The sequence below is a fragment of the Sturnira hondurensis genome, unplaced genomic scaffold, assembly GCF_014824575.4.
Source record: "Sturnira hondurensis isolate 20B ecotype Veracruz unplaced genomic scaffold, ASM1482457v3 Scaffold0015262, whole genome shotgun sequence".
NCBI classification, from domain to species: Eukaryota; Metazoa; Chordata; class Mammalia; order Chiroptera; family Phyllostomidae; genus Sturnira; species Sturnira hondurensis.
The window spans coordinates 1,654,974-1,670,314 of NW_028087893.1; the positions used below are offsets into that span (position 1 = coordinate 1,654,974).

The window sequence follows — 15,341 nt, forward strand, 5'->3', positions numbered from 1 at the left end:
AACCTCTGCGCCTGGTCCCCAGATGTTAGGAGCATCAGAACCGCCTGGAAAGCTGTCAGGGAGGTTGCTGGGCCCCAGCTAGGAGTTTCCGGTTCTGCAGTGGGGCGAGCACCCTGCGAAGAGGCCTTTCTAGCAAGTTCCCTGGCGACGCCCTTGCTGCTGGTGCAACGACCACGTTTTGAGACCCACTCCCTGGCGTGGGCTGGGTGGGAGTGAGGCACTTCCATGTCGGCTGCCGGCCCCTAGGGTCCACACCAGTATTAGAAGGTGAAGCATTTCTAACCATGGTTCTCAACCCCAGCCGCACGCGTCATCATCACCTGGAGAGCTTTTGAAACACGCCCCTGCCCCATTCCTAGATCTACGTGCTGATTTAATCGGTCTGAGGTGGATCTTGGATATAGGTTCAAACAGCTCTCCAGATGATTCACATGTACAGCCGAGGTTGAGAACGTCTCCACAAACGGAAAGTACTAACGTTTCATCCGAGAAATAACATGTGCATAGGGCCAGGTACACCCGGCTCGGTAAAACGTCCGCTGGGCAGGAATCTAAACCTTGCATAAGATCCCAGGAGACCCTGCTCTCCGGGGGCTGTGGAGGGAGCTGGGCCTCTCAAGCATTGTCAAAAGCACTTTATTGACTGTTGACGCCATGCCTGGCTCCGGGCTGGCGGCGCTGCAGCACAGTTCTCCCCGTCCAGGGCCGGGTCCAGCCGTCCCCCCATTCCAGAATCGCCGAGGAGGAAGAGACGCGTACCCGGGTGGGCGGTCAGGAAGCAGTGTGCTCCAGGATCCAGGTCAGGTAGCTGGCCACGTCGGTGTACACCCCCGGCTTGTTGCGGTCGCCACAACCCGAGCCCCAGCTGACGATGCCTCGCAGGATGAGCCGACGCTCTGTGGCCCCCTCTTCACACACCAGCGGACCCCCGGAGTCACCCTGGGTCGAGGACACAAGGCTCAGCGCCCTTGGCCTGGGGTCTGCATTTGCCGGTGTGGGGGCAGGGCGCAAAGCGGCCGGAGGGTTCACCTGGCATGCGTCCACGCCGCCCTCGGGGAAACCAGCGCAGAGCATCCCAGAGACGAAGGCGGCACCGTGCATGCTGGGGGAGGAGCAGCGCTCGGGAGGGATAAGCGGCACCTGCGCCTCCTGCAGAAAGCTGGCGTATTCCTCAGCCCCTGCGAGCCGAAAACGTTTCCCTCACACCCCGCCCGCCTCTGCTCCCTGCCTGGCCAGGGGACCTGACCAGTGATCACCAGCTGCCCTCGTAGCAGGCCCATGAGGGAGAGAGCTGCCGGTAACCCCATTTTATGGACCGGAAAACTGAGGCAGGAGACAACTGCGGGGTGTGAGTGGGTGGGGCGAGCAGCTCTGCTTTGGAAGCCCTCGAGCGCAGGGTAGTGTCCTAGGTAGCCTTGCGGCCCTGCGCCCAGTGGGAACCAAGAGAAAGTGTGACCCTGTGACTCTCATTCACTGGGGGGCCCCCAAAGGTGAATCCCAGAGCCCTTGTTACTAGGAGCTGCAGTAACAAGGGCTCTGCATGTCCTCACAACCCACCGGGTGAGCGCCTCCTGTCCCTGGTGATATCCAGACGGCAGACTTTTCTTGCTTACCGCGGTGGCCAGAGGTCTCCCTCCCGCCCCAGCGGTTCTGCCTACCCTCAAATTGGTGGCCCCAGCCGGCTACTTCGCAGAGCACAGCCTCAGGTTCTGCAGGGATGGCGGTGCTGCTGGGCAGGCAAACGGGCCACACGGAAGGCGACAGGCGCGCACAGCTACCGTCCGAGCTCTCCTGCAGGCGCAGCAACGCTAACCCGGGCGGAGAGGAGCGTGAGGCCCCTTGCACCGGCCTCCGAGCCCTCCTCACCAGGCCCCTGATCCCCGTGGGGCGCCCCTTCGCACCCAGGTCGTGCTGATAGGTGCTGGACGAGAAGGCCTCGTGCACGTGGTAGGTGCGCACGGCCAGCGTCTGGCACTGCTCACAGCTCTGGTTATGGCGGTCCTGGCCCAGCACCACAGTCATCTCCTCGGGCGCCGGCCTGCGGGCGTGGTGGGGAGAGGATGCGCACTCAGAGTCGGCCACGGGCAGCCTGGAGGACCCCCGTTCCCGAGCCGCAGCCTGGGTTTCAGCTTCCTCCAAGGGGACTCTGGAGGGGAAAGCGGGGAGAACAAGGCACGGGCTCGCGTGTCGCCGCGGAAGCTAGGCCCAGTGAAAGGGAGCCGAGTCCCGAGCTGGCGCTGGGCAGGCGGTACTGGCCGGTTCTGCAGGCAGTGAGCCGCGGTCAGCACCCAGCAGGGGGCGATGAGGCTGCCGGCGCAGAAATTTTGGCCCCAGTACAGCGCTGCGATGTAAGGGTGCGCGCCGGGCAGCGCCACCAGTCCCCCGACGACGCGGCTCAGTGAGGGCAGCCGTTTCCGGAGCCGCTGTCCGCAGCCCGCCGATTCGGTCCCGGGCCCGTGCGAGACTGTGGAGGAGCTCGGGCTGAGGCCAGGGAAACTCACGAATGGCCGGCACATAGCTCGCCCGCGCCCCCTCTGCTTGGTCTTCCTGCCCCCTTCCCAACTACCTGGGATCCGGAGATGAGGCCCCTGATCTGCTGCAAGTGATGGCAGGAGGAGGCTCGGGGGCTCATGGCGGGGTTGGGGCAGAGGCTGGAACTGGGGCTCCTCGAAGGCTGGGGCTCGGCACCGTGGTAGGCTGCAATATTCCCAGCTCTGCCGGCCGTCTCTCCGCACGAAACACCACGGGCGGGTATCATTGTCCGGGTTCCTGCAACCACCGGGGAGCACACTGGTAGAGCGTGGGGGGCGCTAGGGGGTCCCGAGGAGGAGGGGGACACTGTGCTATGTCCCACCCAGCGCACCGGCACAAGGCATGGTCGCCCAGTCCCCAGTTCAGTGCTTGCTCTGCAGTCAGGTTCCGGTAGGTGGCCTCCGAGGTCCATGGTTGACACTGCGCGTTGGAGACCGTGGTCCCAGCGGTGCCTCGATAGCTGGTCCCGCTGCCTTCGTAGCAGCTGGCCTCGAGGTCTAGGGAGAGGGGAGGCTTCCTGCAGCCCTCAGAGGGTATAGTCTCCCTCCGGTGGGTCTCAGCCACTTCTCTCACTCTCTCTGGTGCCTTTCTGTGAGCCCTCCCCTTTGGGGGTGGGGCTTTTGCCTCCTGCTAGACCAAGACTCACCCACTTCGCACAGGCGTCCTCCATAACCTTTGGGACAACTGCACAGGTGGTGTCCTTCCGCCTCCTGACAGCGGCCCCCGTGGAGGCATGGGTTGCTGCGGCAGACTGGGAGAAGGAGCGTGCTGAGCCCCCTCTGGGCCCAAAGACCCCACAGAGAGCCCTTGCCCTTCCCTAGGCCCACCGGCTGGCCTTCAGCCAGCTTTTCCTCCCTTCTCCCGATCTCTGACCTTCAGTTCTCCCCCTGGCCAATTTCCAACCAATCCACTCACCCTGGCTGGCCAGCCGCTTGCAGTGGGCTTGGGGACCCCTGCACTGGCACCTGGCCACGGCCCCCCGCTCCAGCCTGTGCCATACTTCATCCTGATGGAAGAACTGGAACAGCTGAGGCTCAAAGCACTTCTCTGGGAACAAAGTGAGGCCATGGTCTCAGGAGAGGCTGGGACTGGGCCAGGTATCTGAGGGTCCTGGGACCTCCTCAGTAGGTGGGGGCTGCCCCTGTGCCCCAGCCCCCACACCTCCACCGCATCACCTCCTTACCTCTTTGGCAGTGATTCCCAGTGAAGCCCTCAGGACAGAGGCAGTGCGGGCCCCTCCCTGTGTGCACACAGGTCCCTCCCCTCTGGCAGGGATTGTGCTTGCTGCAGGCGTCTGAGAGAGGGACACGGGGCAGGGCAGGGGGCCTGAGTCCCGCATGTGGGAGCCACGGCCACACCTGAACCTCCTGGTCTTTTTACCTTGTTCCCAGGCCTTAGTTCATCCATATGCAAAATGGGGCTCCCCCATCCCTGAACTTCTCCCTCCAGAGGGAAAATGGGGCTAGGTGGGCCCATAACCCCAGGTGTGTAGGGTCTGATGAGGCTCAGGAGAGTACCCAAAGGGAAAGAAAGGACCTTGGGCCCCCAGAGGCTGGGTGTGACACCTTGTACTTTCTTGGGCTCCAGGCAGTACGCCCATCGTTGGTCCTGCTCGAAGTTGGGGGTGGTAGCACACCTAGAGAAAGAGAGGGGGCTCCCTGCTTGCCCCAGGGGGGCTGGCCCACCCTTCCCTATCACAGCCTCCTCTCTCCAAGCAGGGTTCCTTGGGCAGAAGGGTGGGCAGAGTCCACCTCCCCAGGCCCCAGCTCCAGCCCCTTCTGGGTCATCTTACCAGGGCCGCAGGCCAGGTCGGCCCCTGCGCGTGCACTTGTGGTACAGGTGCTGGTGGTACCGGAAAGGGAAGTGGCAGGGCTCCCCAGTGTCAGTGAGAACTGCAGGGACAACACACTCTCTGACGGCATTCCCTGTGCCGGGTCTCCCAGGCACCACCCTCAGGGTCTGGCTGAAAAAAGGGTAGATCCTGGAAAAGATCACTGTGCCTTCGAGCTTTCTGCTTAAGAAATCGGGCCCTGGAGTCAGCCAGGAGGAGTGGGCTCTGACTCCAAAGCCTACGAGCTGTGTGACCTTGGGCAAGTCGGCAGCACCCCGGGCTCTGAAAGACTGCTTGCCACAAAGTAGGCGCTTCATAAGTACTTGTTGAATGTTGACGTCACTTGGTCACTCTGAACGTTGGTTTCCTCGTTTGGAAACTGGCAATAATAGTGGAGCTACAGAGTTTCAGTTTTATAAGACGAAGAGTTCTGGCGATGGGGGCAGGGTGTGATGGCCCAATATGAGTGTTCTCAATGCCACCAAGTTGTTCGCTTAAAGTGGTTAAGATGGTAAATTTTATGTTTTGTGTGTTTTATCACATAAAATTTTTAAATGATGCTATATATGTACAGAAAGGTGTTTGTAATTTTAAACGAAGGACCGCAGGTTACAAACGGCACATCGGCGTGGTCCTTTCTTTGTACAAAGATGCGCACATGCATACACCTCCGAACGAAATCCAGAAGGCACATTCTCAAAATGTTCAAGAATGGTTTTTGGAAGATTGTGGGTTGGGGATGACTTTTTTGTTCTTTTGCATCTTTTGCCATTTCTACAGTTTTGGCCATAAAAGTATATATGTTGCGATTATGATTTTAAAAGTGGCACCGTCCAGCCTCACTATTCCCAGAGGCGGCGTTTGCGAATCTGCCTTTGTGGTAGAGTTGGTCTGTAGAACCCCAGTCGGCTCTCCAGAGCTTTCACGGTGGTTCGTAGACGTGCAGAGAGTGGCAGACGTTGAGTCACCAGAGAGGCCGACGTTCCCAGCAGAGGTCAANCAGGTTACAAACGGCACATCGGTGTGGTCCTTTCTTTGTACAAAGATGCGCACATACATACACCTCCGAACGAAATCCAGAAGGCACATTCTCAAAATGCTCAAGAATGGTTTTTGGAAGATTGTGGGTTGGGGATGACTTTTTTGTTCTTTTGCATCTTTTGCCATTTCTACAGTTTTGGCCATAAAAGTATATATGTTGCTATTATGATTTTAAAAGTGGCACCGTCCAGCCTCACTATTCCCAGAGGCGGCGTTTGCGAATCTGCCTTTGTGGTAGAGTTGGTCTGTAGAACCCCAGTCGGCTCTCCAGAGCTTTCACGGTGGTTCGTAGACGTGCAGAGAGTGGCAGACGTTGAGTCACCAGAGAGGCCGACGTTCCCAGCAGAGGTCAAACCAGGTGGCACTGCTCCTTGTCCCAACTCTCCGGCTGGGAACGAGTGTCCTTCAGACGGTCTATTTAGCACCACGTTGTTCACAGTCTGTGTTTTTGCTGTTGAAGGTGGCCCCCGCCACGCCAAAGTGCTGTGTCCAGTGCGAGGGGCCGCAATGGGCCTCATGGAGCAGACAAGCGTCCTGGGCGAGTTTTGTCCAGGCAGGAGCGCCGTGCCGTTGGCTGGGAGTTCAGTGTTAACGAATTGACCGTGCATATTAAGCAAGGTGTCTTTAGGCAGAATCACACATGAAACAAGGTTCTGTGTTGACAGTTGATGCAAACTGTGGCCAGAGACTCGCAGGAACCTGAGTCCCTACCTCCTCTGGCAGCAACTGTTCAGTCTCTCCTAATTCAGTGTCCACAGTGACTAACGCAAATAGCGAGAACTGTCTGCATCTGTTGCAGAGGAGCGTTGTGAAGGGCAGGCGAGAGAGCATCTGTGAAACCCTGAGCACCGAGTCTGGCACAGAGTGCTTGGTCAGTAAGCATGAGCGGCTATTTTGCCGTTAAAGGCACAGAGGCACTTGCGGAAGGCCACACCAGGGACAGGACAGTAAGGGAAGAAAGAAAAACATCAATTCATCATCCCACTTACTGATGCATTCATTGGTTGATTCTTGTATGTGCCCTGACTGAGGATCGAACCTGCAGCCTTGGTGTATCAAGACTATGCTCTAACCAACTGAGCTACCTGGCCAGGGCCCAGAATGGACTTTTAAGAGGCAAATGGGATGGACAGAGAGGAGGATCGTCCTAAGTAGGTGATGAGGCGAGGGCAGGGCACCTAGGCTGGATCAGGCAAGAGGGCAGAGAGCAGTTCGGCTGGCTCTGGAGCGATGAGGAGAGGAGGCCGAGGCAGCCGGGCCGGTTGTGCTGGGCTTCAGTGCCATGCTAAGGGGCCAGGCCCACCAGGGCAGGGGCCATCAGTTCACTGCTCTAGGTGAATGTTCATTGCCTGGAGGAATTTAGGCAATGGGGAGCTACGGGTGGGTTTGAGGAGGGGGGAGATGGCAGACACCCTCACCTGCAAGGGAGCTGAATTAGGAAAGGGAACATATTGCCTGGCTGGTGTAGCTCAGTGGATTGAGCGCAGGCCTGCGAACCAGAGAATCGCGGTTTGATTCCCAGTCAGAGCACATGCCTGGGTTGCAGGCCAGTTCCCAGCAGGGGATGCACGAGAAGCAACCATACATTGATGTTTCTCTTTCTCTCTCCTTCTCTTCCCCTCTAAAGATAAATAAATAAATATTTTTTTTTAAAAAAAGGGAACGTATTTTAAGCACTGACCATGCCCCTGACAGTGAGCTGAGTGCTTTAACAGGGCATCAGGAGTCACTTCTCCTTCTCTACACTCTAAGATGTTTCCTCTAACCAGCCTGGTCTTGCAGTTGGGGAAATTGAAGTTTGGAGAGGTATTTGGGCTCTGGTGCCCTGCTCTTGATCTTTCCTTGTCTATCAAGGACTCTGGCCTCTGTGTGGCATGACCGATGCCTGTGAGATACGTGGAGGAAGGGAAAGGCTTGGGGGAGGCTGGGGAAACCGAGGAAAACTGGCAGGTGCTGGAGTGGACCCTCAGATACAGCCCAAGCCCCACCCTCAAGGAGCACACAGCTCACTAGCCCTCTGGGCTCCAGCGCCCATCGGTGTAGACCTGGCACACAGTGGCGCTCAGGTCTGAACGCAAGCCAGATAACTCTGGGGACAAGGGTGACGGCTGTGTCCAGGATTCTGCCCCTCGCTCCGAGAGCCCGAGACTGACCATTGGCACCCCCACCCCTACTCATTCCCATCCAAAAGGGCATCTTAGGCGACAGAGCAGGGCTACTTACCCACTTCGTGTCCTCCTGCTGTGCGCTCACGCGCCCCGTGGGCCTTCCAAGGTGGCTACAGGAGGAGGAAGGAGGGCGGGAAGTTTGCCCGGAAAGTTGTGGCCCGGCCCTGGGCCCATGCAGGTCCCGGCTGCTTCTCACAGCTCAGAAAGGCAGAGATTTCCTCACAAGACCTGGACCCTTTCTTCCTCCTCCCTCCTCAAGGACCCTCTCCTCCAGCAATGCAGGCCGGGCCCTCGGATCCACAGGCTCTGGCGTCTCTCTCCCTGCCTGGGCCTCCCGGGCTGCCCACACCCTTCCACACAGGTCCTAGACCAACAGGACATGGGCAGTGGCCCAGGCTGTGATAGGGATCCCCAGGACCCCCCAACACAGTACCCCCAGTGCCTGCAGCTCTCACCAAAAGCACCGATTCCAGGCTCAGCAGCAGGGACCCCAGGAGCAGCATAGCCCTCATGGCGTCCCTCTGTCCGTGGGTTCAGCCACCTGTCCAGGAATCCCGGTCGATGAGCTGGCCAAAGGTCCCTGGGGCCTGGGAAGTGGAGATTGGTCGAGCTGCCCTCCTGGGCCTGCTGGGGCACAGGCTGCTTGGGGGAAGCCAGGCAGAGCCACTTCCTCAGCAGGCCCCCAAGAGCAGGGAGCCTGCAAGTTAGGGGACCGGGGTAGAATGATGAGGAGCTGGGGTCCCCATCTCTATCCCAGATAGTGGGACTGGACTCAGGAAGAGGGACTTCTTGTGTTCCAAGTCCCATTGGGGATGGAGAGGTTAAGGAGACCCAAGAGAAGCTCCCTGCGACAGGGATCTTAGGATCCATTGGGAAGTGCATTCATTTTCCATTGGGCCTAAAGTGAACTGCAAACCTCAGAACTGAAAACAATATACATTTATTTGCTCGCAAATGCACAGGTTGAAAGTCTGGCACTGTGTGACTGGTTTTTCTGCTCAGGGCCTCACAAAAGGGAGACCAAGTCCGAGTTCTCTGGAGGCTATGGGAGGAAATCCACTTCCAGGCCGTTCGGATGGTTGGCAGGATTCAGTTCCTTGCATTTGTAGGACCGACACTGCTGTGCCTTGCTGGCTGTCAGCCGGGGCCCACCTGAGCTCCTAGAAGCTGCCTGTATTTCTGGCCATAGGGCCCGGGACATCTTCCAAGCCAGCAGCAGAGCCCTTCCGCCCCCATGTTGACTCTCTCTCAGGTGCTGAATCTCCTTCACCAGGAAGAACACTGTTCCTTCTAAGAGCTCACCTGATTAGGCCAGGCCCACCAACGAGAACCTCCCTATCTTAAAGTCAGCTGATTTGGGACCTTAAATATGTTTGCAGCATTCTTCCACAGAAGCGTCTAGATTAGTGTTGGACTGAATTACTGGGGGAAGGTAAGCGTGCACCAGGAGTGGGCACCTTGGGGGGGCCATCTTAGAATTCTATCAACCACAGAAAATGAGCGGAGAGAGTGAATGATCCCACCGGAAGACGCTAAAACACAGGGGGCCTGACGTGTGCTGTTTTCCTTCCCAACATCTGTTAACCTTGGTTCAGTAATAGCGCCTTGATGATTTTTTCTTTGAGAACCACTTCTTTATTTCCTCGATGGGTCTCTAGTGCCGCCCACTCTGCCCTCCACCCTAGGTCTGGGTGTGGCCTCAGGCCGACCAATAAGAGCCTGACACCCGTGGACCTCAGCGACTGGTTGAAGGAAAAGCCTATATACACAGGTGTGTCCTGTCAGAGGCAGCTTTGGGACTTCCTCACCAGAGCTTTTGGGAAAAGGGGACTTGCTAGCCCCTGGAGCTGATGAGAACAGGAGCCTGGAGATGGTGATGGCCATCTTTGTCTCTGCTTGGACAGGGCCTGCCTGAGAATGAAGCCTACACACAGTTGAAACACAGAGCGAAACGGGAAGGAATGATGAGGGACAACGTGGGGGCCAGTCTCCAAGATAGTCCTCTGTGATCACGGCTTCTGTGATGCATGCCCTTGTGAATGCCTGTGCCCACACTAAGTGGGAGCTGTTCCGTGAGTTCAAGGGGAAGCGGCAGGGGTGATGGCGTTGAACTGCTGAGTCCAGACCATGAAGGCACTGCGGTTTCTGCCATGGTCTTTTGGATCATTCCCTTCCGGGGAAGCCAGCAGCCACGCGATGAGGACACCCCAGCGGCCCTGCAGAGAGGCCTGTGTGGGGAGGAAGTGCAGTTTGATAGCCATGGGAAGGGGCCGCCAAAGGAGTGGATACTGCAGGCCCCGCCCACAAAAGGCCTGCAGCCCCATGAGCAATCGCTAGCCAGGGCCTTCCAGCTGTGCTGTTCCTGAATTTCTGTTTTTATTAAGGCATAATTAACATACTATTTTTTAAAGATTTTATTTATTTTTTTTAGAGAGAGGGGAAGGGAAGGAGAAAGAGAGGGAGAGAAACATCAATGTATGGTTGCCTCCTGTATACCCTCTACTGGGGATCTGGCCCGCAATGCAGGCATGTGCCCTGACTGGGAATCAAACTGGGGACCCTTTGGTTTACAGCCCGCGCTCAATCCATAGAGCTACACCAGCCAGGGCTTAACATAGTATTTTTGCTCCTAAATTCCTGAACCTCAGCAACTGTAAGAAATGGTCACTGATTGTTGATCGAAGCCATAAGGTTTATTATTTTTTTTAGATTTATATATTTTGTTTATTTATCTTTAGAGGGGAAGGGAAGGAGAGAAGGAGAGAAATATCAATGTATGGTTGCCTCTCGTGAGTCCCCTGCTGGGAACCAGCCTGCAACCCAAGCATGTGCCCTGACTGGGAATTGAACCGCGATTGTGTTGTTCGCAGACCTGCACTCAATCCACTGAGCTACACCAGCCAGGGCTGAAGCTGTGCGTTTTAGGGCGATTTGTTATCCAGCATTTGACAACTAGTATGGATGTATAGATCCCCAATGACTTTGTTGGAGGGCCTGGATGCTAAAACCAGAACCCTGAAGAATCCGCAGTTACCTGAACAAATAAAACCAATCGATTGCATTTCTGTTAGTTTTCAAAGGAGTACTGACAGATGGTCTGGGAAATGAAGTGGAGACAGAATGTAGCAATTTCTCAGTTCTACGGAAGAGAGAGAGGTCAGGGAGGACTTCCTGGAACACAAACGCAGCCAGTGGAGGGCAGGAGAAGTCAGGACAATTGTTTTCAAAGGTAACAGAAAGTGAAACTAGTTTTAGCCAAGCCTGTTACAGTGAAAGCACCTCAAGTCAGTTCTTGACTGCACCTGAGCACAGACCATGGCCCAGGCCAATGCCCAATGCCCGTAGTGGCTCCTGCTGGGAACGGAAGGGCCTTTGGAACGGACAAGTCTTCACGATGAGTAAGGGTTTGGGGGCTGGGCGGAGGCTTCTGGGCAGACTGAGTGATATCCCTTCACAGAAGCCTGGATGTGGCATGTCAGATGAGGAATGTGTGGAGCACAGGGTGCTTTGTGGGAAATGTGAGATGGGCCGTACAGTCCTTTGGGGCTGAAGGCGGACATTCCCGGGGATTTGGATGCTCAGCATCTGTTCCCTTTTGCTTTTCCTCTCGTCTCTAGTTTCTTCTCTCAGGTGGGTTACTCCTCCCCCACTGTGTGGTGAAAAGGTCATTTCTAGAGACCCTCTCCCACTGTGGAAGCCTCATCGACCAGGTCACCCTCTCCTCACCACAGGAAAGCCAGAAAAAAACAAAAAGAAAACCATACGGCCAAAATGGCGTCACTTGTGGTAAAAGCCCATGATACAAAACGTGGATTTAATACCCGACCTAACTGCAGCCTCATCTTCTCCCAGAAACATAATCTTAATCAACCAGTCTGTACTTTTATGGCCAAGCACCTGCCACACAGGCCCTTGCCATCTGCTATAGAAAAAAGAGAAAATCTTCATAATATAAACCCTTTTCCCTGGCTGGTGTGGCTCAGAGGACTGAGCGCGGGCCTGTGAACCACAGGATCACGGTTCGATTCCTAGTCAGGGCACATGCCTGGGTTGCAGGCTGTTAGGGTGGGCGGGGATAGGAGGAAGCTCTGGCTGGACTTTGCCAAGATGGACATCCTCACAGTAACCCGAGTCTGAGGAAGAGACCACCAATGCTGTACTGCTGCTTTGTTCAGAGGGCACCAATCCCCAGCTCCCATGGGGAGCCAACGAAAATAAAACCCCACCACATTCTCTGCTTGGGTGCGACTTCCCTGGCCCTATTCTGCAGACCAGGGAACCTCGCCTGGGTGCACAAGCCCCAATAAAGCTCTTTATTGCCTACTTTATGGCTGATTGGCATTTCTTTCTCGGTGGAGCCTAAGAAAACCTCTCACAGGCCAGTTCTCAGCAGAGGACACCATGAAAGGCAACCATACATTGATATTTCTCTCCCTCTCTCCTTCCCTTCTCCTCTAAAGACAAATAAATAAAATCTTAAAAAACAAAAACAAAAACAGTTCTCTTCTCTTCCCCTAAAGAAAAGACATTGGACCCAAAACTAATCCTTTTTCTTTCACTGAGAGCGCCCCTGCCCCACCAACTTCCTACAGTCCTGTTTCATACAGCCCCTCGGAACGCCCTTCTAGTTGCTAGATGGGATGCTGCCCAATTCATGAATTGTTTAATAAAGCCAAGAAAATTTTCAAGTGAATTTGGTTGAACTTTTTTATTGAAAAAAAAAAAAGGCCTAAAATTGGCTAATGAGGGCTCTCTCCCAGGACTGTGAATCCTGAGCAGATGGCTCGGGGTGGTGAGAAGGTCTGGCAGTGTTGGGATTTGGTTGGGATTATCCTTTGAAAGCCAAGCTTAAGTAAGCAGTGAGGACATTCACATTCCTGGCTTCACATTGCCAGAGATGGGGACAGAGGGGCTCCAGGGGCGATGCTTGCCGTGATTTCGCCATGTCATCAGGACCCCAGTTATTTCTTCTTTTTCCTTTTCTGTGGTCCTCTGCATGCAGACCTTCAGGCTGACTCCCTCATGGTCACATAATGGCTGCCACGGCTCCAGAAGTCATATAAACTTCAGTAAGAAGAAGACTTCTGCTTCCAGGAAAGCCTCAGAAATGAAGAAACCTGCCTCACAAAAAGCAAAACCCCAAGCAGCCCTCCACTCACAGCTCATTGGGTGGGACTGGGTCACCTGACACCCCTAAACCAATCTCTGGTCAGCGGAAGAGATCATAGTTGGCTTATTCCAGAGATTTTTCAAACTTTGTCACCTCATGGTGCACATAAACGCATTAGTAAAATTTGTTTTTGGCTGATCTGACAAAAAAGTAGGTATAATTTTGATTCATTCACACTGGCCAGCTATCGTGTTGGCTGTTGTCAGTTTTTTAAATTTGACAATCTAAGGGAAAATAGGCCAGCGCCCCTGACTAAGTAGTCAGGCATCGTGTGTTTTAAAAATTCTTGCGGCACACCACTTGAAAATCGCTAACTTGGTCAATCATGACCATGTAATGAAGCCTCCATAAAACCCCACAAGGGCAGCTCACTGTCCCCCTTTTTGGGAGAACTCCCCTCCTGCGGAAGGAAGCACCTGCAGGCACCATGCCAGGGCCCCACACTCTGTGAGGACAGAAGCTCCTTTGTTCAGGACTTTGCTCTCTGTATCTCTTCACCCAGCTGTTGGCTGGTAACCTTTAACATCCTCTGTAATGAACTGGTAATCAAGTGAGTGAGTGAGTTCTGTGAGCCACCCAGCAAAGCAGTCACACCTAAGGAGCGGAGCCCTTCCCAGGCAGGCGGGCACAGGCACAGCAGTAACTGGGACTGGCTGGTGAAGGGTAAGGCAGCCCTGCCCTGCGGGACTGAGCCCTTTACCTCTGGGACCCCATGTCTGAGGACTGCTCATTGGTGTGAGGGAGTCTCTACACACTGGACGGAATCAAGTCCAGGAACCCTTTTAGCCGCTCAATGTTCCTTCGAGGAAGACCCCCTCGCCTTCCCTTCCTCATCAACATGGACAAGATACAGATTACCCCAGCCCTGACCGATGCAGCTCAGTCAGTGGGCATTGTCTCACATGGTGAAAAGTCACTGGTTCGATTCCTGGTCAGGGTTCATGCCTGGGTTGAGGGTTCGATCACTGATTGACATTTCTTTTGCACATTGATATTTCTCTCCCTCTCTTTCCCCCCACCTTCCCCCCTCTTTCATACATACATACATACATACATACATAAAATATTTAAAGAAACAATAAAGATTACTTCGCTCCTCAGCTGGGGGTGGAGAGGGCATGTGATCCAGACCTAACAAATGGGAACACGCTGCCTCTCTCTGCACCCAGTCATCGGTTCAAGATGAACACCTGACTCAAATCAAGCCATTGAGGGACAACCCCTGGATTTTTGCTGGAATCATCAAGATAGAGGATTTCTCTTGTCCTGGCTGGTGTGGCTCAGTGGATGGAACACCGGCCTGCAAAACAAAGGGTCCACAGTTTCAATTCCCAGTCAGGGCATATGCCTAGGTTTTAGGCCAAGTCCTCAGTAGGGGGTGCACGAGGGGCAACTGCACATTAATGTCTCTCTCCCTCTCTTTCTTCCTCCCTTCCCCTTGCTCTAAATAAATTAAAACAACATTTTTTAAAAGATAGAGGCTTTCTCTCTTTAGATAAGTTGCCACATTGGTAAAAAGTAAGGGTGGTACTGCTGGCACCCATCTTTAACATCTCAGAGGGAAAACCTACCTGGCAATGCAAACAACACAGGTTGAAAGCAGAGTCAGAATAGTGAAAAGAGCCCTGGCTGGTGTAGCTCAGTGGATTGAGTGCGGGCCTGTGAACCAAAGGATGGCAGTTCGATTCCCAGTCAGGGCACATGCCTGAGTTGCAGGCCAGTTCCCAGCAGGGGACTCACGAGAGGCAACCATACATTGATATTTCTCTCCCTCTCTCCTTCCCTTCCCCTCTAAAGATAAATAAATAAAATCTTAAAAAAAAAAAAAGAATACCAGAAGGATAAATACCGAGTGATGCCACTTGAGCCCTGGGATTCCAAGGCACCTGAGGTCAGAGCTGTCACCTATGCATACTTTTCAGTTCCTGTGGTGACCGAAATTCTCTGTGTGTTTTCCGGGATGGTAGTCACTTGTCACACATGGCTCCTGGGCACTCGGGAGGTGACTGAGGAACGAAATTTTCTTTTTATTTCATTTGAGTTTGTTTTAATTTAAATAGCTGCACATGGCTATCGGCTGCTGCGTTTGGACAGTGCCGCTCAGGGAGGTTGCAGAGAGAAGGTCAGCGAGTGGCTGACCTGGAAGCACAGCGGAAGGGAGGGGGAGCGGGAGAGCGCGGGAGAGAGCTGCACCGCCCGCATCGGGCTGGGCCTTGGTAGGCTGTGGGAGGGGCTTGGGTTTTGCTTTATTTTTTAAATTTATCTTGTTTTAGAGGGGAAGGGAAGGAGAAAGGGAGGGAGGGAAACATTAGTGTGTCGTTGCCTCTCGCACACCCTCCCACCAGGGACTCCGCCCGCAACCCAGGCACATGCCCTGATTGGGCATCGTCGAGGCAGCGACCCTGTGCTTCTCAGGTCAGCACTCAGTCCACCGAGCCACACCCACCAGGGCTGAGTTTTATGTGTAATGGGAAGTAAATTAGTCATCTATTGTTGCTAATGAAAGATAACAAACTGTACCCAAATTCAACAGTCTACACAACAAAGATTTATTGTACCACAATTTTTGTGAGTGGAGAACCTGGTCACTGTTTAACTG

At 54.6% G+C, this 15,341-nt stretch overlaps 1 protein-coding gene across 1 annotated transcript; it reads right to left on the minus strand.

Annotated features, from left to right (window-relative positions):
* Positions 1-618: 618 nt before the first annotated feature.
* On the minus strand, positions 619-8,084 carry F12 (coagulation factor XII). The gene is made up of 15 exons (XM_037064509.1): positions 8,028-8,084; positions 7,628-7,682; positions 7,185-7,409; positions 4,325-4,424; positions 4,098-4,168; positions 3,716-3,826; positions 3,448-3,579; positions 3,179-3,283; positions 2,864-3,029; positions 2,567-2,769; positions 2,257-2,464; positions 1,902-2,038; positions 1,659-1,808; positions 1,030-1,178; positions 619-939 (listed from the first exon to the last, which is right to left on the minus strand). Exons 1-15 carry the CDS (start codon positions 8,082-8,084, stop codon positions 772-774), a joined length of 2,037 nt encoding a protein of 678 aa, XP_036920404.1. The 3' UTR covers positions 619-771.
* Positions 8,085-15,341: the final 7,257 nt, after the last annotated feature.